The sequence below is a fragment of the Heteronotia binoei genome, chromosome 5, assembly GCF_032191835.1.
Source record: "Heteronotia binoei isolate CCM8104 ecotype False Entrance Well chromosome 5, APGP_CSIRO_Hbin_v1, whole genome shotgun sequence".
Lineage (NCBI taxonomy): Eukaryota > Metazoa > Chordata > Lepidosauria > Squamata > Gekkonidae > Heteronotia > Heteronotia binoei.
Window position 1 is genome coordinate 28,453,549 of NC_083227.1, and position 21,598 is coordinate 28,475,146.

Here is a 21,598-nt window from a genome sequence, read left to right on the forward strand (position 1 = left end):
TTCTGGAGAGAGAGTCAACCTAAGGGTTAAATGGACAGAGTCTCCATTCCTAGAGAAGCATGGACAGAGAAGGCCACATGACCTGTCACCATCATTTCCAGATCCACTATCCCAAGTGCATTCTGATTGGCTAACGCCATTGGGGGAAGGAGAGACAGGGCAGCAGAGGTGGAGCTTGGGGGGGAAATAGGTAAGTCAGTGATACATAAAAGAACATTTCCTTTGCAAAATACCTCCGTGGTTTTGACAACGGAATAGTGCAGAAGGGAGTGGCGGGCATGCTCGGAGGGTTCCAAAGATTCCTGCACCTTTTATCACCCAGACTCCAGCAGGAATACTTCCTTAGCATTACTAAGCAGTAGACTCCCATTTCCCCAAGAGTTTTTCCACTTGCTCTCTGAAAGTTCTTCTTCGCTGGAAGCACAGCTGAGTTCTTCCTATAATGCGGAATATGCCCATTCTGCCCCCCCCCCCCCAATATCCTGCTGCTGTCTCCCAGCTCTTGCAAAATGCTTCACCTTTTGACATTTTGTTATTCTTGCCCTCAGCCTGGAATTGCTGTAGTGCAAGTGTGCTCAGGAAGAGCAAACTTGGATTTCCTTTTCTGCATGCCTAAAGTTCTGCATTTAGGTAGGAAAAATCCAATGCATGGATATAGGATGGGGGAGACTTGTCTTAGCGGTAGTATGTGAGAAAAGGATCTCGGGGTCTTAGTGGACCATACGCTGAACATGAGTCAACAGTGTGATACGGTGGCTAAAAAGGGAAATGCAATTTTGGGCTATATCAACAGAAGTATAGTGTCCAGATCACGGGATGTGATGGTGTCGCTTTACTCTGCTCTAGCAAGACCTCACCTGGAGTATTGTGTTCAGTTTGGGGCACCACATTTTAAGAAGGATATAGACAAGCTGGAATGGGTCCAGAAGAGGGCGACAAAGATGGTGAGGGGTCTGGAGACCAAGTCCTATGAGGAAAGGTTGAAGGAGCTGGGGATGTTTAGCCTGGAGAGGAGGCGGCTGAGAGGTGATACGATCACCATCTTCAAGTACTTGAAGGGCTGTCATATAGAGGATGGTGTGGAATTGTTTTCTGTGGCCCCGGAAGGTAGGACCAGAACCAATGGGTTGAAATTAAATCAAAAGAGTTTCCGGCTCAACATTAGGAAGCACTTCCTGACCGTTAGAGCAATTCCTCAGTGGAACAGGCTTCCTCGGGAGGTGGTGGGCTCTCCTTCCTTGGAGGTTTTTAAACAGAGGCTAGATGGCCATCTGACAGCAATGAAGATCCTGTGAATTAGGGGGACGTGTTTGTGAGTTTCCTGCATTGTGGAGGGGGTTGGACTAGATGACCCTGGAGGTCCCTTCCAACTCAATGATTCTATGCGGCTTGGCATACTTTGGTGGCCTTTCATTTTTAACCCCATTTTTATAGTTCTTTGTGGCCCATGGTGATTCACCATATTCAGCCCTTTTCCAGTGTATCCTCACAACAACCCTGTAAGATGTGCAACTGCAGTGCTATGCTGGGGATTATTAGGAAAGGAACTGAAAACAAATTCGCCAGTATCATAATGGCCCTGTATATATTGATGGTGTGGTCTCATTCGGAGTACTGTGTTCAATTCTGGTCACCGCACCTTTAAAAAGATACTATAGACTTGGAAAAAGTGCAGAAAAGGGCAACTAGAATGATTAAAGGGTTGGAACACTTTCCCTATGAAGAAAGGTTAAAGCACTTGGGGGTCTTCAGCTTGGAGAAACGACAACTGATGGATGACATGATAGAGGGTTATAAAATTATGCATAGAATAGACAAGGTTGAGAAAGGAGTACTTTTCTCCCTTTCTCATAATAGAAGAACTTATGGGCACTCAATGAAGTTGTTGAGCAGTCAATAGATAAAAAGAAGAACTTCTTCACCCAAAAGGAGGTGGTGGTGACTGCAAGCATAGACAGCTTCAAGAGGGGATAGGATAAGCACATGGAGCAGAGGTCCATCAGTGGCTATTAGCTACAAGGTATAAATAGAACTATAGAGAGCCAGTTTGGTGTGGTGATTAAGTGTGCAGACTCTTATCTGGGAGAATCGGGTTTGATTCCCCACTCCTCAACTTACAGCTGCTGGAATGGCCTTGGGTTAGCCATAGCTCTCGCAGGAGTTGTCCTTGAAAGGGCTGCTTCTGTGAGAGCCCTCTCATCCCCACCCGCCTCACAGGGTTTCTTTTGTGGGGGGAGAAGATATAGGCGATTGTAAGCTGCTCTGAGTCTCTGATTCTGGGGTATAAATCTGCAGTCTTCTTCTTCTCTTTGTCTGGGGAAGTGGTGATGTGTATTCTTGGAGCTTGCTGAGTGAGTGGGCTTCTAGTGTCCTGGCCCCACTGGTGGACCTCCTGTCGGCACATGTTTTTTGGTTTTTTTGGCCACTGTGTGACAGAGTGTTGGACTGGATGGGCCATTGGCCTGATCCAACATGGCTTCTCTTAAGTGTGTTAGTCTGAGGGTGTTTGCCTGGCCAAGGTCACCTAGCTAGCTTTTGTGACAGAGTGGAGATTTGAACCTGGGTCTCCCAGAGCTAATCTGATATTCTAACCACTATTTGCTCACTCCTGCTGCTACTTCTTCATTCATTTTTAGCAGAACAAAGAGAACTCCAGAAGACCAACACCCTTGATTCTAGTATCAGCTTTCATTAGTCAAAGCTCACTTCTTCCATTGCAGATGTCATAATCTGATATTCTAACCACTATTTGCTCACTCCTGCTGCTACTTCTTCATTCATTTTTAGCAGAACAAAGAGAACTCCAGAAGACCAACACCCTTGATTCTAGTATCAGCTTTCATTAGTCAGAGCTCACTTCTTCCATTGCAGATATCATTTATGTATTTGTGTGTGTGTGCAAATCAATCCAAAAATCAGTATTGACTTTGCAGGAGGTCACAGAACTGTCACTTGCCTTTACAGAAGCATTGGGAAGAGGAGGAAGGTAATCCAGTGGTCCAGGTGAAGGCTCTTGGGATAGGAAGGGAGGATGAGGGTAGAGCCAGCTGTCCTTGAATCAGAAAAAGGCCAAGGTGCCACCAAGGCTGGGAGCAGAAGAGAGCTGTGGGAAGGAACCATACAGAAGAGCCAGAGAGACAATGTCCTCTCTCCAGAAGTGCAGTGCCAGCAATTCAGGCAATTCCAGTACCAGGAGGCCAAGGGGCCCCGAGAGGTTTGCAGCCAACTCCACCATCTTTGCCACCGGTGGCTGAAGCCAGAAAGAAACAGCAAGAAGGAGATGCTGGACCTGGTGATCCTGGAGCAGTTCCTGGCTGTCCTGCCCCCAGAGATGGAGAGCTGGGTCAGGGAGTGCAGGCCGGAGACCAGTTCCCAGGCGGTGGCCCTGGCAGAAGGCTTCCTCCTCAGCCAGGCAGAGGACAAGAATCGGGATCAGCAGGTGAGAGGGGTTTATCTAGGTACATTGGGGGAGTACTGAATATGAATGATACTCCTGAAATCCATAAAGATTGCCCCAGCTTTTTAAATCCTCCCCCCTCCAGCCAGTCTGTTTCCTGTTCTTTTTCTCATCAGTCTCCCCTTTCTGGGATCCCCACTTCTTTTTCAGGCGCAGAAGAAGATCATGCAGGAGCGCTACCACAGAACAACTTTTCTGGGTAAGATTTGAGCCTGCTTTGGCAGGGAGGGCGAGATATAAATCTAATAAATAAATAACATTTAAAAAGGGTTTTGTTCCCACTGACGGTCTCCTGTCTGTCAGTGGGCTGCCTCGATGCCTCATGAAAAATGCTCCACTCAGCATTTCAGTTTAGAAATTCCGTCTGGGGAAGTAAAAACCTAGAGTAGATTTAAAATCACAGCATGATAACTGGATGAATATCAAAGGGGAGCTGAAGACAAATCAGCCGCCAAACTCAAATGATGATTATTAATGTCCGAAACTGGGAAAATAAGGTGTTGGGACAATAAAAAGAATTACAAAATCATAAGCTTTTAGGTGCTCCTATGCTGTGATAATTTCTGATACTTGTAAGTAGTGTTCCCTCAAAGCTGAGTTAGCGTGAGCTCACTCACAGATTTTTAGCCTCTGGCTCACACATTTTTGTCTCGGCTCAGGAAGGATGACCCCAGAGCACACTAATTTATGCCGTAGCTCACAACTTTAATGCCAGTAGCTCACAAATTAGAATTTTTGCTCACAAGACTCTGCAGCTTAGAGAGAACAATGCTTGTAAGTCAAGAGCTTTGGGTTACCTGCTTTTCCAGGGTAAGGAGTGTACAGAATTGACAGACCTCAAAAGGATGTTGGTGGAATGCGGCACTCAGATCCTTTCAAAACTGTGTTCTATCTGACTGGGTATTAAGTGCCAGGGTAGGAAAGGTTTTGTCAAAAGCTTGTCTTTGATCATCCTGTGGATATTCCTGCTTGGCACTGTGATCTCACTGGGCTCATCACTCCCTATGAGTGTGAGATTGTGAGGTCATTATTCTCAGCGCCAAATATGATATATTATTAATAATGGTAAGAATATTTTCGTTTATGCTCTGCCTTTCTAACAAGGCAGAATATACGCATGATGAGAAATAACCTTCAGAGAGTCAGTAAGCGGATGAAATGATGACGTCAGGCAACCAGCGGATTACAAGAAGTGATAAGAATATTAAATAGAATAAGAATATTTAAGTACAAGAATGAAGATTCCCCGTGTGAGATGGTGAAAGACTACTGGAAAATGGTACACGAAATGTTACAGAAGATTATGAAAACTCAGATACATTTTAAACCAGAACTTGGATTTGGGGGCTGTGGTTCTGTCGGTGGGTTCCTTGCATTTCAAAGTTCTTCTTAATTCTGTGAATTTTGTACCATTTGACAGGCAGCTTTTGTATGTGATAAGTGTATCACATCTGGGTTTGTCGAAAGTGTAGAAGCAAAAAGATTATCCAAAAAGAATGATCACTTCCAATCACGAGCCAAGACAGGGAGAATCTTATTTCCCCCACAAAAAAATCCCTAAGGAACTGTAATGCGAAGTACTTGGAAAATCCAAAATGCCTTTTGTTTACCTTCTTATCCTTCCAGGTGGTGCCGTACATGCGTTGTCATCCCTTTGTGGCAGAGAGAAAGCAGCTTCTGTGCAGCCTGATGGGGTAAGTGTGGACTGTGGATCATGCCCCTGCGTGCCTCTCCTCACCCTCCCTTGCGCTGGGAGAATCTTCTGTCCCTCAGCTGTTATCTGTGTCCTTCACTGGAAACAACATCAAAATGGAGGTTTCAATCCTGAATGTCAGCATTTTATTATTCCCCTTTTGGGCTGCCCTTAGAATGGGAAGATTTCTTACATTATCTGTGAAGAATTTGTTGTTTGTTTCTTTTTCCAGGGCCTGGTGACCTTGGAGGAAGTGACTGTTCATTTCACTGCAGAGGAATGGGCTTTGCTGAATGCAAGCCAAAGAAGGCTTCACCAGGAAGTCATGGAGGAGAATTGGCAGAATGTGGCCTCTCTGGGTAAGGCTCTCCTTTTTCTTGACTGACAGTTGCTGAACGCAGAAGTCATTCCTTCCAAGAAGGACCCCAGGTCTCACTGGGATGACCCAAGTTGGTCCAATATCTTCAGCTCTCAGAAATTAAGTGCAGTAGGACCTGGTTAGTACATGAATGGGAGACCACCATGGAAATTCAGGATTGCCATGCAGAGGTAAGCAATGGCAAACCACTTCTGTGCCTCTTTTGCCTTGATGACCCTATGGCGGGGTGGCCAACGGTAGCTCCTCAGATGTTTTTTGCCTACAACTCCCATCAGCCCCAGCCAGCATGGCCAATGACTGGGGCTGATGGGAGTTGTAGGCAAAAAAACATCTGGAGAGCTACCGTTGACCACCCCTGCCCTACGGGGTCACCGTAAGCCAGCTGTGGCTTCACAGTGTTTTCTTTTTTCTTTTTCTTTTATTATTTATTAATTTATCAGATTTATTTCCCACCCTCCCCTGACAGGCTCAGGGCGGCTAACAACAGTTTAAAAACATTAGCAATTTACAAACATGTTAAAATTAAAAATATAAAAACATTTCCATACATATAAAAATCCAAGATGGCAAGCTTCTGATTTCCATTATATTTGTTCAGTGAGATTGTCGATGCTGAATAATAATATTTTTAATTAAATTTTTTAATCAATTCAATGCTATCTTAAAATATATTAAATGATCAACATAAAAAGTCATACATAACATACTTGAATCATGTGTAGTTGTTTCTCTGTGCTATAGTAAATAATTGTTCTTTGCATCCTGTTACATTTCTTTTCCTGTGTATAACCAAAATTAGCTTTAATAAAGATACCATTTGTAATATCTGGCACTTCATCTTGTGAAATTAAATAATCTAAAATTGGAAACCAAATAGTTACAAAGTTAGTAGTCTTCGCTGGATTTGTCATAAATCTTAAACTTTCTGTAATTTTGCTTATTACATAAAAGTTCCAAATCTTTCTATGCCAAAGGTCAATTGTAGGTTTTTGTGTACATTTCCATAACATAGCTATTGTTTTTGCAACATATATTAAAATTGCTATAGTTTTGTTTACAGTGGATGGTATGTTTTCATTCAGTCTTAAGTTTAATAGTAAAGCTTGAGGGGAGATCTCAACTTGATACCCAGTAAGCTTCACAATGTTTTCCACCACCACCAATAGGGACCCTGGTAGGGGTTTTCCAATAAAAACTGTAAGTAGGGGAGTGGAATGGGTATGCACAGAGCTTTTTCTTCTTCGTTTTTTTATAGCAGGAACTCCTGTGCATATTAGGCCACACACCCTTGTTGTAGCCAATCCTTCAAGAGCTTACAGGGCTCTTAGTACAGGGCCTACTGTAAGTTCTGGGAGGATTGGCTGCACCAGGGGTGTGTGGCCTAATATGCAATGTCGTTCCTGCTTCAAAAAAGAGCCCTGGGTACACATGCCAGCAAGGGAAGGGCTTCAGCATAGTTACCCAGAATTATTAGCATGTAAGCTAAAATATTGGTGTCTAAACTGAATATTGAGATGGAATACTGAGATGGAAGCCCCCCCCCCCCGCCGTTCATTGAGGACTGAGTGGGCTCAGCATTCTTCAGGGGGAACAAAACCTTGAGTGCAGGTGAAAATCCATCGACAGCTGGTCAGGAAGGAGATTGGCCTCCATAACAGTTTATGGAATGCCAACAGGGCCTCCTTTTGGGCCTTAAAAAAGCACAAAACAGTTGCCTGAGAAATCTCCTGAAAAGAGTCTTCAGGTTAGAAGGCCATAAAACAACTGAAACAATAACCCCCTAAGTCAAAGCTCAGTTGGAAAGATACAGGACTTTATTTATTTATTTATTTATTTATTTATATTAAGATTTATACCCCGCCCTTCTCACCTAAGTGTCTCAGGGCGGCTTACAACATGATAATTCAACAACTTCAGCTTAAAACATTAAAAAATACAATCAAACCATAAATTAATAAAGACAAGATAAAATAAGATAAAATAGAACCGGCGGCCTATAAATACATTTTGTTCCATCGAAGATGTTTCCATTGTCAGTTGATGTCATAGGCCTGCCGGAAGAGGACTGTCTTACAGGCCCTGCGGAATTGCCCTAGATCCCGCAGGGCCCGCACCTCTTCCGGCAGCTGGTTCCACCAATAAGGTGCCGTTGTTGAGAAGGCCCGGTCCCTGGTGGATTTTAGGCGGGCCTCCTTTGGCCCGGGGACTACCAACAGGTTTTGTGAACAGGTTTTTGAGCAGAAAAACACAGGAACGCAGTTCTGGCTGGCTTGGTGTCAGGGTGTGTGGCTTAATATGCAAATTAATTCCTGCAGGGGGGTTTCTATAAAAATAGTCCTGGAAAGATATAGTTTAGCTTGGCTCTATAGGAAAGTAAACTCCAACTGACTTCAAATGGGAGACGTTCCCCATTCACCACTGATACTCATAGTCTCTAGTCACTGCCCGCCTCAGCCTGCAGGCTCCCAGAGCACAGGGCTTTGGAGGCTGAACTTACCTAGAGAGTGAAAAGTACAATGAGCTTTACAAGTTTGGATCTCAGACTGGGTCTCTGTGGTTAGAATGTAAAAGCTATACTCCGAATGCACTGTCCAACAAATTCAGTTCTGTCCTTAAATACAGGCATGGCTCTTTTTCTAGCAGGAGCTCCTCTACATATTAGACCATGCCTCCCTGACGTAGCCAATCCTCCTGGAGTTTACAGTAGGCCCTGTACTAAGAGCCTCTAAGCTCTTGGAGGATTGGCTACATCAGGGGGGCGTGGCCTAATATGCAGAGCTGCTCCTGCTACCAAAAAAGCCCTGAATACAGGAAAGTATTTAGGGGAAGCCATTTAGTCCAGCTTCCCATTTCCCACAGTGGCCACCTAGAGCCCCCTGAAAGGTTCACATGAAGAGGATCAGATCCAAAATATCCTTCTTCAGAGAGATACTGTCTGTACACAAGAAGACTTTACTAGTCCACCTTGTCTGTGATAGAATTCAGCCCAAGGAAGAATCAAGAGCTGATTAATACAGAGCAGGATTTGTTTCTCCATACTGTGATTTCTGTCCTGTCATTATCTAGAGAAGTTAATTGCCTTTTTGATTCTTCATTTGCCTGAAAGTTTTACCTGTCTTTACTCTAGAGGCTGATGGACTTTGGAACAAATCCAAGGAAGAACCACACCACCATGAACTTGAGAAAAAACAGCAGAAGAGAATCAGTGGAACAAAATGGAAGAGTGGGAATGAATCCTCTCCTCAGGGTGCTGATGGACACCAAAGAATTAAGACAGCTCGTAAATGGTTGGAGTGTGGAAAAAGCTCTGCTCAGAATTGCATCTTTGCTTTTCCTCAACAAAACCACGGAGTGGAGAAATCACATAAATGCTTAGAGTGTGGAAAGGGCTTTTCTCGACGTGATACCCTATCGGCTCATCAACAAATCCACATTTGGGGGAAACCATATAAGTGCTCAGAGTGTGAAAAGAGCTTTGCTCAGAGTTCACAGCTTAAATCCCATCAACGTATCCACACAGGCAGGAAACCGTATGAATGCTTGGACTGCGGAAAGAGCTTTTCTCAGATTTCGAACTTGAAGTCCCATCAACGTATCCACACAGGGGAGAAACCTTTTAAATGCTTGGACTGTGAAAGGAGCTTTGCTTACAACTCAGTTCTTACCACCCATCAACGTATCCACACTGGGGAGAAATCATATGAATGCTCGGAGTGCAGAAAGAGCTTTGCTCGTAGTTCACAACTGAAATCCCATCAAAGCATCCACACAGGGGAGAAACCATATAAATGCCTGCAGTGTGGAAAGAGCTTTGCTCAGAGTTCACGGCTTAATATCCATCAACGTATCCACACTGGGGAGAAACCATTTAAATGCTTGGAGTGTGGAAGGAGATTTGCTCAGAGTTCACATCTTACTAAACATCAATGTATCCACACTGGGGAGAAACCTTATAAATGCTTGGAGTGTGGAAAGAGCTTTGCTTGGAGTTCTCAGCTTAAATCCCATCAACGTATCCACACAGGGGAGAAACCATATGAATGTTTGGTGTGTGGAAAGAGCTATGCTTGGAATTCACTGCTTACTAAGCATCAACGTACTCACACAGGGGAGAAACCATATAAATGCTTAGAGTGTGGAAAGAGTTTTGCTTACAGTTCAGATCTTACTACCCATCAACGTACCCACACAGGGGAAAAGCCATATGAATGCTTGGAGTGTGGAAAGAGTTTTGCTCAGAGTTCACACCTTAAATCCCATCAACGTATCCACACGGGGGAGAAAATATATAAATGCCTGGAGTGTGGAAAGAGTTTTGCTCAGAGTTCAGACTTTAAATCCCATCAACTAATCCACACAGGGGAGAAACCATATAAATGCTTGGAGTGCGAAAAGGACTTTGCTCAGAGTTCAGAGCTTAAATCTCATCAATGTATCCGCACCTGGGAGAAACAATATGAATGCCTGGAGCTTGGAAACAGCTGTGCTTGGAGTTTACTGCTTACTAAACATCAGCGTACCCACACAGGGGAGAAGCCATATAAATGCTTGGATTCTGAAAAGAGCTTTGCGTGTTCAGACCTTATGGCCCATCAGCATTTACACACTGTGGAGAAACCATCTAAATTCTTGGATTGTGCAGACAGCTTAGATTTGACTGAAAGCATTAGTGCACATTGACAAATCCACACACTGTAGAAAGCATATAAATGCTTGTATTCTGCAAAGCACTTTGCTTGGAGTTCACAGCTTATTAAACATTAATATATTCACACTGGTGAAAAACAATATAAATGCTTGGATTGTTCATAGAGCTTTGCTCAGTGTTCATCCCTTATTGCCCACTGACATATCCACTCTGGAGAGAAACCATTATAAATCCTTCGAGTCTGGAAATAGCTTTTCTCCAAGACCCTAGTCAAGCACTCTAAGCACAGCACAACTCTGGCTTTTCCAGTTCTGGGAGTTTGTCTAAAACAGGAGATATTTTCATCCTTGTTTGTTTTGCCTCCTTGTTTGTGCTGTCTTTCTCTACTCGATTGTTGTGCAGGTATCACAGAGCTGGGGAAAGTACAAAGACGGCAACCAAACTGATTAAGGGGTTGGAGCATTTTTGCTGTGAGGAAAGGCTGAAGAACCTGGGACTTCTCAATTTTGAAAAGAGATGTCTAAGGGGGGACTTGGCAGAGATTTATAAAATTATGACCGATTTTGAATCTCTTCTTTCTGGAAGCTTCTTTGTTCAACTCTTCTTCCATAGGTCTCCAGGCTGCTACCAGCCCCCTGAAGCCATGCTCTGATTTCCCCATTTGCTGGGAAATGGGTTTGGGGTTTATTTAGAGAATTTATATGCTGCTGCTTTATATACCCCAAAAGCAAAATAGTGTCTGTGAAAGACAGGATAGTGGGGCTTCCATTCATGTGCATGGAGGGGTTGCTTCTTCCTTCTTCCCTGACCCATTGTCCTTCAGACTGCCACCATCAGGCCTCGGATTCAGCAGGAGCTCACAGGATCGCAGCTTCTGAACCTTTCTGAGGGCTCCCCCAATTCCTCCCCACCTACCGTGTCCATTGAATAGTAGGTGCAGATGCATAACAATCCCTGAATTAGGAGAGCGGGCAGCCACCAGGGGCTTTGCCACACCCCCAGCAACCCTGTGGCGCAGAGTTTTAAAGCTGTAGTACTGCAGTCCTAAACTCTGCCGACGACCTGAGTTCGATCTCCGGCGGAAGCTGGGTTTTCATGTAGCCGGCTCGAGGTTGACTCAGCCTTCCATCCTTCCGAGATCAGTAAAATGAGTACCCAGCTTGCTGGGGGGAAAGTGTAGATGACTGGGGAAGGCAATGGCAAACCACCCCGTAAAAAGTCTGCCATGAAAACGTGAAAACAATGTCACCCCAGAGTCAGAAACGACTGGTGCTTGCACAGGGGACCTTTCCTTTCCAGCAGCCCTCATTAACCCCTGGAGAAGCCTGCACCACTCTTTCTCCACTTTTTATGTGATTCTGGGTGGCGGGAGGCTTCCTGGCCTTTTGGCTGTTGGGGGGGGGCGGCTAAGGAGAGCCCCAGGAGAGCGAAGCCTGCTTGGGCTGGCTGGATCTCTAGCCAGCCCAAGCAGGCCTCACTCGCCCGGTGCTCTCCTTTTATGCATTGGGTCGCTTTTGGCTAAGGGGAGGGGCGGCATATGCTAATGAGTTATGCCAATAAGCTCCTCCACCTATTTTTCTACAAAACAACCCCTGGCCACCGTCCACACTAAAATAGTGTCCTGTTTTATGGCAGATTGGGCATGGGCAGGGTTTCTCTGTTTGAGAGAGGTTGGATGGTTCCATCTCCCACTCCCCTTTCTCTGCATGCAGGAACAAGTTACCAAACACTTGAGTGAAGCGCTTTGAACGCAGTCCGAGTTCTTAAAGGAGACCACATCTTTATTGACTCCTACACAGCTGCAGAATCTAGAGTAGGGGTGGCCAAACCACAGCTCGAGAGCCACATGTGACTCTCACCCAACCCTCAAAACCCCCACTGCCCTATTGGCTGGCTTGGAGAAGGCATTTTTCTATTTAAATCACTTCGCTAAGCCAGCCAGCAGCTTGGAGAATGCACTTAAAGTTAAAGTTGCTTTCTTTCTACCTCTCCCTTCCCCCATCTGTTTTCCTTCCTTCTTTCCAGAAGCCAGAGTGGTCTGCCAGCACACCTAACTTCAACAGGAACCCGGTCTTTTTGCCCTTGCTATCCTAGCTGAAAGAGCCACGTGATGCAGAGTGGTAAAACTGCAGTACTGCAGTCAGAGCCCTCTGCTCACGACCAGAGTTCGATCCTGGCGTAAGCTGGTTCAGGTAGCCGGCTCCAGGTTGACTCAGCCTTCCATCCTTCCAAGGTCGGTAAAATGAGTCCCCAGCTTGCTGGGGGGAAAGTGTAGATGACTGGGGAAGGCAATGGCAAACCACCCCATAAAAAGTCTGCCATGAAGACCTTGTGAAATGACTGGTGCTTGCACACACCCCCCTCAGGTAGCCAGTCCTCCAAGAGCTTACAAGGCTCTTAGTGCAGGGCCTACTGTAAGCTCCAGTTAGGCTGTAAGGCTACATCAGGGGTATGTGGCCTAATATACATAGGAGTTCCTGCTACCAAGAGGGGAAAAAAGCCCTGAATTTAAAACAAGCCATATTAAAATACCTGATCATTCCAGCTACAATGGTAGTAATCTGGGGAAAGGCCGTCTCAGTCATGGTGCCAAATCTTTAGAACTCTCTGCCTAGGGAGATTAATCTGCCTCCCTTTATTACCCAGTGCCCCCACCCCACCCCGGTCCGTGGAAAAATTGTCCATGAAACCGGTCCCTGGTACCAAAAAGGTTGGGAGCCACTGGCCTAAATAATGACAACATGCAATAGAAATGTAACTATAAAATATGTGTTCCAGACTCTCCCCTCTCCATTCTGGTATGGCATTACCAGTGGTCATTTTGTCAAAAAAATAGATGGTAGAGCTCATTAGGATAACTCATTAGCACATGCCGCCTCCCACAACCAAAAGCAACCAATGCAAGAAAGGAGAGCCCTGGGTGGGCGAGGCCTGCTTGGGCTGGCTAGGGATCCAGCCAGCCCAAGCAGTCCTTGCTCACCTGGGGCTTTTCTGGGCTGCTGCTCCTCTAGTCAAAAGGCCAGCAAGCCATCCACCACCCAAAATCACATAAGTGGAGAAAGAGTGGTGTGGGCTTCTCCAGGAGTTAATGAGGGCTGCTGGGGGTGTGGCAAAGCCCCTGGTGGCTGGCTGGCTGCCCGCTTTCCTAATCCAGGGAGAAAAAAGAATGCATTAAAATACAGTGGAAGATAGGTTAGTATATGTAACCCTTAGAGTGACTCCCTCGTTTTTTCCACAGAGTTGGAAGAGGCCGTACGGGCCATCTAGTCCAATCCTCTGCTCAATGCAGGATCAACCTAGGTCCCTGAGAAATGTTCTAATCTCCTAATACAGCTGCACCTACTATTCAATGGACAAGGTAGATGGGGAGGAAGAGGGGGGTCATCAGAAAGCTTCAGGAGCTATGCTCCTGTGAGCTCCTGTTGAATATGAGGCCTGGGCGTTACCAAAGAGACAGTAATGCCTGTTTATTCGCGCCACACAAAATCAAGCCCCACCACCCAGAACAAAGTTTCCTCTTGGGAGGGAGCAGCACAGATGATGCCTGGGAAATGCTCTGCGTGGCTCAAGCCAGCGAGCCTGGCCAGAAGCTTCTCTGCAGCCTGCATGAGAGTCTTAGGGATTATAGGATGGTATTTCCTCCTGATGGATATATAGGATTGCTCCACATTCAGTCACAACACATCAGCTTCCTGCTTTCCATTCTGAACCTCAGAATCTCCGGAGTGAGGTTTTCTGGGCAAAGAGATGCCACCTTTGGAAGGGTGAAGCAAAGAGAAACTCCTTTCTGCCTTCTGGAGATCTGAACGTTCTGGAAAAGTGGGCAGAAGTGAACAAGATGCTATTTAACAAAGATAAGTGCCGTGTTCTACATCTTGGTACCAAAAATTAGAAGCACACGTACTGGATGGGGGAATACACTACTGGGTAGCATTGTGTGTGAGCAAGATCTTGGGGTACAGGTGAGCCATAAGCTAAATATGAGCAGCCTGTGTGATGCAGCAACAAAAAAGGCAATGCCATCTTGGGATGTATCAACAGAGGCATAACATCTAAATTGCAAGATGTCATAGTTCCACTGTACACTTCACTAGTTAGGCCACATCTGGAGTACTGTGTGCAGTTCTGGAGGCCTCACTTCAAGAAGGATATGGACAGAATGGAGCAGGTGCAGAGGAGAGCAACAAGGAAGATCGGGGCCCGGAGACCAAGCCCTGTGAGAATAGACTGAGGGACTTGAGAATGTTCAGTCTGGAGAAGAGGAGGTTGAGGGGGGACATGATAGCTCTCTTGAAGTCTTTGAAGGGCTGTCACTTGGAGGAGGGCAGGGAGCTGTTCCTGTCAGCAGCAGAGCAGAGAACTTGCAATAATGGGTTTAAATTAAGAGTAGGAAGGTACCGACAGGATATTAGAAAGAGTTGTTCAACGGTGGAATCAGCTATTGAAGAAGCTACTGAATAGGGTGAGCTCCCCCTATTGGCAGTCTTTAAGCAGTAGCCGGATGAACACTTCTCAGGGATCTAGGTTGATCCTGCATTGAGCAGAGGGTTGGACTAGATGGCCCGTACGGCCTCTTCCAACTCTGAAAAAAACGAGGGAATCAGTCTAAGGGTTACATATACTAACCCATCTTCCACTATATTTTAATGTATTCTTTTTTTCTAATGGCAAACTAGGATTATGTTTATATGTGTGTTACATGTTTACAGGGCTTTTTGGGTAGAAGAAGCCCAGCAGGAACTCATTTGCATATTAGGCCACACACCCTGATGCCACAATTGTCTACCATGGGGCTTTTTTGTAGAAAAGGTCCAGCAGGAGCTCATTTGCATATCAGGCCACACCCGATACCAGGCCAGCCGGAACTGCGTTCCTGTACGTTCCTGCTCAAAATAAGCCCTGCATGTTTAAATCAAACCTCTGAGAAACCTAAGCCCTTATTTTAACCCAGACCTAACATTACAACAGACTCTCATTTATTGCACTTCACACCCAGGATACTTAATGGGTTTAGTACATGGACATAAATCTGCTATTCCAACTTAATTACCCTTTGTTGTTTTTTCAACCCAGTTAATGTAAACCAGTTTTTTGAACAGGAACGCAGTTCCAGCTGGCTTGGTGTCAGGGAGTGTGGCCTAATATGTAAATGAATTCCTGCTGGGCTTTTTCTACAAAAGGCCCTATGTGAAACAATGGTGCCATCAGGGGGTGTGGCCTAACATGCAAATGAATTCCTGCTGGACTTTTTCTACCAAAAAAGCCCTGCCGTAACCTAACAAACACCAGAACCCAACTTGTGACTCCTTTAATCTGCTAAAAAACCCATTTACATGACTCCATTTCACTGCCCACTTTCTCTATATTTAGGACTGCTTGCCATTCCGTTCTTTTGTCTGATGAAGTGTGCTTAGGGCATACAGAAGCTTCCATTCTGAATAAAACTTTGTTGGTCTTAAAGGTACTGCTTGACTTTTGCTTTTGTTCCAAGGGTTAATGGGACAGAGCTTCCATTCCTAGAGAGACACTGATTGAGAAGGTCACATGACTTGCCACAATCACTTCCAGATCCACTGACCCAAGTGCCAGGGGATGGGCTAATGCCATTGGAGGGAAGGAGAGACGGGGCAAGGCATTTTGGGGGAGAACAGGTAAGCGCTGAAAGGATATTTCCTTTGCATAATGTTTCCCTGGTTTGGACAGTGGAATCGTGCAGAGGGGGAGCTGCGTTGGAGGTTTTGAGAGATTTCTGCCCAGACTACTGCAGTTTAGCAATCCTTCCCTTAATTGTTTCAAACCAGCGTATTCCGCTTGTTCTCTAGAAGCTCCTCTTTACTGGAAGCAGAGCTGAGGTCTTCCCATGACAGCTGCTTTTTATCTCTCCTTTTTTCCCATCAACCTGGCATTGTTGAGCTGCAGACATTGTCCACAAAGGCTTGCATGTTTTTTCTTGAACAAATGAAGAAGAAGACTGCAGATTTGTACCCTGCCCTTCTCTCTGAATCAGAGTCTCAGAGCGGCTCACAATCTCCTATATCTTCTCCCCCCCCCATAACAGACACCCCGTGAGGTGAGTGGGGCTGAGAGGGCTCTCAAAGCAGCTGCCCTTTCAAGGACAACTGTGATAGCTATGCCTGACTCAAGGCCATTCCAGTAGCTGTAAGTGAACCCATGAAGCTGAATATATATACACCATATACCAGGCCTCATTTTGGGCAGGAGCTCATAGGGGCAGAGCTCCGGAACCTCTAAATTTTATTACACTCTTTCTTTCTTATACTTGCTTCTGGGCTCCATTGTTCAACCCCCCTGTGGGAATTTTGCTGAACTCTATGCTTTGACAAACTTTCTAAAAGGGGAAAATAACCAAAACATATAAAATAGATAGAAATCTTCATCATGCCACTGTGGCCATATAGGAGAAAGTAATTTCAAAAGTATAAGGTTTTTAATGACATGCAGGGTGACATGATAGAGGTTTACAAGATTATGCATAGGATGGAGAAAGTAGAGAAAGAAGTACTTTTCTCCCTTTCTCACAATACAAGAACTTGTGGGCATTCAATGAAATCGCTGAGCAGTCAGGTTAAAACGGATAAAAGGAAGTACGGTACTTCTTCACCCAAAGGGTGATTAATATGTGGAATTCACTGCCACAGGTGGTGGTGGCGGCTACAAGCATAGCCAGCTTTAAGAACGGATTGGATAAAAATATGGAGCAGAGGTCCATCAGTGGCTATTAGCCACGGTGTATATATATGTGTGTGTGTGTATGTATATGTGTGTGTATATATATTTATATACACACACATATATTGGCCATTGTGTGACACAGAGTGTTGGACTGAACGGGCCATTGGCCTGATCCAACATGGCTTCTCTTAAATTATGACAATTATAATTTAAGAAGCATTTTAAGGTTGATATAATTTAGTACACCTTCCAATCTCCTATATCAGCTGGGCTGATATAATTTAGTACACCTTCTGGTGATGTCAGGGGTGTGTAGCATATGCAAATGAGTTGTGCTAATAAGCTCCTGCACCTTTTGTTCTACGAAATGACCCCTGCCATATACCATATACTACCCTTGACCCATCAAACTCAGACTGGCAGTGGCTCTCCAGTGTCTCAAGCTGAGGTCTTTCCTGTCATCTCCTAGATTATCCTTTCAGCTGGAGATGCTTGGGATTGAACCTGGGACTTCTACGTGGCAAGCAGATGCTCTGCCAGCGAGCCACAGCCCCTCTCTTACTTGGTGTTCTGGAAGAGCAAACTTGGATTTTTGGAGGATTCCCTTCTCCGCTCTGGTATGGCTTTCTGAAGAGGCAGCAGGCCTTGTTTTCTGGGGGACTTTTGTGACTTAGCAGAATTCAGTGACCTTGGCTAAAGCCAAAGTCATTTCTTTCTAGCAATCTGCCCCTCCTTTTGCAGTGCAGGAAACTCATGACAATATGAACTATCGGGTTGTTTTGTAAAAAAATAGATGGCGGAGCTCATTAGCATATCCCGCCCCCGCCAGCCAAAAACAACCGATGCAAGAAAGGAGAGCCCCGGGCAAGCGAGGCCTGCTTGGGCTAACTAGAGAGCCAGCCAGACCAAGCAGGACTCAGTCGCCTGGGGCTCTCCTGGGCTGCCCCCCCTCCAGTCAAAAGGCCAGCAAGCCACCCACCATCCAAAATCACATTAGTGGAAAAAGGTGGTGTGGGTTTCTCCAAGGGTTAATGAGACCTGCTGGGAGCGTGGCAAAGCCCCTGGTGGCTGGCTGGCTGCCCGCTCTCCTAATCCAGGGATTGTTATGCAGCTGTATCTACTATTCAAAGGACAAGGCAGGTGGGGAGGAAGAGGGGAAACCCTCAGAAAGGTTCAAGAGCTGTGCTCCTGTGAGCTTCTGCTGAATGTGAGGCCCGTGAACCCTTCTGAAGAAATCAGCAAGCTGCAGAATCAGGTTTCTCAAATCAGCCACAAAACTCTGAAAGATCTCTATCTTGCTTTGCTTTCTTGTTGGACAAATATGTCAATTTATTTATTTTGAGGATTTGTTTACTGCCTCCTTAAGGGACCTGCCTAAGGTAGCTTAAGCAAAATTCAATAATACTCCTAGTTATAAATTACAATCCAGAATAAAAACCCCAGACAGATCATAAAAACATAGGTCCTTGAGTGGTTTAAAATGAAGAACAGTTTCCCTGTAACAATGAACTCCTTAACTAAAAGGTGCTTTTCAAAATCCTAATTTTTACCCAGTATGCAATGCTCTTCCACCTTGTTAGCATATTTAGATTTCCAATCTGCACAACTGGTGAAGAGGCATAAAGGCAGAGCCAGCTTGGTGTAGTGGTTGAGTGTGTGGACTCTTTATCTGGGAGAACTGGGTTTGATTCCCCACTCCTCCACTTGCACCTGCTGGAATGGCCATAGGTCAGCCATCACTCTCAAAAGAGTTGTCCTTGAAAGGGCAGCTTCTGGGAGAGCCCTCTCAGCCCCACCCACCTCACAGGGCGTCTGTTGAGGGGGAGGAAAATAAAGGCGATTGTGAGCTGCTCTGAGTCTCTGATTCAGAGAGAAGGGCAGGGTATAAATCTTCAGTCTTCTTCTCCTCCTTCTCCTTCTACCTGTCAGGGGGCTGGGGCCCTTCAAAGTTCACAAGCTGACCTTCCTTCATCTTCTCTGACTCCTCCAGAACTCTGTTGGTTTCTGTGAACCAGCCCAGCTGCTGTCTGGATCTTCTCCAGTTGTCTGCAGCAGGACTGGGACCAGACAGTCCCCATGGGACTCTAAGCAGCTCCATCCTGCTCCTTATTCCCTGTTTCCAACTTCTTAACCGCATGTGTAAATTGCCCCCCTGATCCCATTCTGCGGTCTCTCATTGTAGAAGTAGAAGATGATGATGGTGATATTGGATTTATACCCCACCCTTCATTCTGAATTTTGGAGTCTCAGAGCAGTTCACAATCTCCTTTACCTTCCTCCCCCACAACAGACACCCTGTGAGGTGGGTGGGGCTGAGAGGGCTCTCCCAGAAGCTGCCCTTTCAAGGACAGCTCTGCCAGAGCAATGGCTGACCCAAGGCCATTCCAGCAGGTGCAAGTGGAGGAGTGGGGAATCAAATCCGGTTCTCCCAGATAAGAGTCCACACACTTAACCACTACATCAAACTGGCTCTTGTAGATGGTTGCAAGAATTTTTTGTTTAGTAGTACTTTTATGAAGACATGGATGAGCTTTTTAAAAGGCTTTCTGCTTTTTTCTGGAAAGAGTGGGTTTTTTAAAAAAGGGAACCCAATGAGGCATTACATTTTTATGACCTGTGAGCTGCAAGTGCACTCTTGAACCTGCTTTTCATCTATATGTAATGTTTTTAATATCATTTATACCTCACTCTTCTCCCCATTGAGGCCTATGGTGAGTTACGAACATAAGAGAAGCCATGTTGGCTTAGGTCAATGGCCCATCAGGTCCAATATTCTGTCACCTCAGGTGCCATCAGGAGGTCCACCAGCAGGGCCAGGGCACTAGAAGTCCCACTGTTGCGCCCCCCCCCCCCAAGCACCAAGAATACAGAGCATCACATGCCCCAGACAGAGAGCTCCATCTGTACCCTGTGGCTAATAGGTACCGAGGGACCTCTGCTCCATATGTTTATCTAATCCCCTCTTGAAGCCATCTATGCATCTATGACTGGGTTGCCATGTTCTGCCCTTCTGTAGGTTGTTCTCACAAGAACCTTGTAAGATATGCTAGCCTGAAGATTTTGGATTTATATCCCGCCCTATACTCTGAATCTCAGAGTGGTCACAATCTCTTCTACCTCCCCCCCACACACAACAAACACCCTGTGAGGTAGGTGGGGCGGTGAGTTCTTTCATAGCAGCTGCCCTTTCAAGGACAGCTTCTACGAAAGCTATGGCTGACCCAAGGCCATCTCAGCAGGTGCAAGTGGAGGAGTGGGGAATCAAACCCGAGTCCACGCACTTAACCACTACACCAAACTGGCTCTCAGGTGTGTGACTGGCTCTCAGGTGTGTGACTGGCCCCAAATTACCCAGCAAGCTTCCATGGCTGGGTGGGGATTCAAACCTGGGTAGACCAGATCTGACCTGACTACACTACGTGCTCCACCCTGCTATTTATTCACTCATTTCAGCAGCTGTCTGTTGTAGCAAAATAAAAACAAAGGTCCAGAAGACAAACACCCGTAATTCAAGTATGAGATGTCATGAGTCACTTCTTCCATTGCTGATGTCATATGTATTATGTATGTCATATGTATATGTGTTATATGTATACGTATGTATGCAGGGCTTTTTTTAAAGCAGGAATTCCTTTGCATGTTAGGCCACACACCCCTGATGTAGCTAATCCTCCTGGAGCTTACAGTAGGCCCTGTACTAAGAACCCTGTAAGCTCTTGGGGGATTGGCTACATCAGGGGTGTGTGGCCTAATATGCAAAGAAGTTCCTGCTACAAAAAAAGCCCTGTATGTTTGTATGGCTATAAAATGAAAGAAAAGCCTCAGGGTGACAAAAGACTAGAGTACTTAACAAAGCTCTAAGGTATTTGGCGTCTGCAATTAAGAACAATACGTACAGTAAGAAAACCCACTATTCTATTTTGTAGAATAAGGAAAATTCTACAAACAACAAAGTAATACAACATGCAATGCGACACAGTATTGGTCAAGTCTGGAGTGGCCAGAGAAGAAATACTGTTGGCTGAGCCACAGTTTTGGACTGGCTTGATATCTGTTTGTTAAAGAGCAACCTGCATTTGTACTGAGTTACTGCACTGTGTCACATTGCATGTTGTATTACTTTGTTGTTTGTAGAATTTTCCTTGATATAGTGGGTTTTGTTACTTTACATATTGTTCTTAATTTGTTTATTTTATTTATTTTGTGAATTTATAATCCACCCTTTCCCAAGATGGGCTCAGGGCAGATTTTAAAAAAAAATGTAAAGGTAGTCCCCTGTGCAAGCCGTGGTCGTTTCTGACACTGGGGTGACATTGCTTTCACAACGTTTTCACGGCAGACTTTTTACGGGGTGGTTTGCCATTGCCTTCTCTGGTCATCTACACTTTACCCCCCAGCAAGCTGGGAACTCATTTTACCGACCTCAGAAGGATTACAACACAATAAAACAGTTAAAATCACACAATAAAACAGTTAAGAATGAAACAGTTAAAACCATTAAGTAAAAATGAGAAAAGGCGGCATCAATGATATAAACATCATTCACAAATTGAGACATAGGATGCAGTGAGCGCAGGGAGGCCAATTAGATGGTGTGAGGACACCCGCCTGCCTCAGCCAAAAGCCTGGCAGAACAGCTTCGCTTTGCAGGCCCTCCAGAATGGTAGAAGTTCTGGTAGGGCCCAAATCTCCTAGGGGAGCTGATTCCACCAGGTTGGGGCCAGGGCC

General features: G+C 45.4%; 2 protein-coding genes across 2 annotated transcripts in view; one reads left to right on the forward strand and one right to left on the reverse strand.

Moving 5' to 3' along the window:
- Nucleotides 1-10,749, forward strand: part of LOC132571247 (zinc finger protein 883-like) — a 71,692-nt gene extending 60,943 nt beyond the window's left edge. The window contains exons 1-6 of the mRNA XM_060237984.1: nucleotides 136-190; nucleotides 2,965-3,439; nucleotides 3,608-3,656; nucleotides 5,084-5,151; nucleotides 5,383-5,509; nucleotides 8,657-10,749. Coding sequence (XP_060093967.1) covers nucleotides 3,032-3,439; nucleotides 3,608-3,656; nucleotides 5,084-5,151; nucleotides 5,383-5,509; nucleotides 8,657-10,209 — 2,205 coding nt within the window. The 5' untranslated portion in view covers nucleotides 136-190; nucleotides 2,965-3,031 and the 3' untranslated portion in view covers nucleotides 10,210-10,749. Of the gene's footprint in view, nucleotides 191-2,964; nucleotides 3,440-3,607; nucleotides 3,657-5,083; nucleotides 5,152-5,382; nucleotides 5,510-8,656 lie in introns of the transcript that reaches the window.
- The window catches only part of LOC132571892 (uncharacterized), an 851,656-nt gene that overhangs the window by 367,639 nt on the left and 462,419 nt on the right, over nucleotides 1-21,598 (reverse strand). The gene's annotated exons all lie outside the window — the stretch shown is intronic.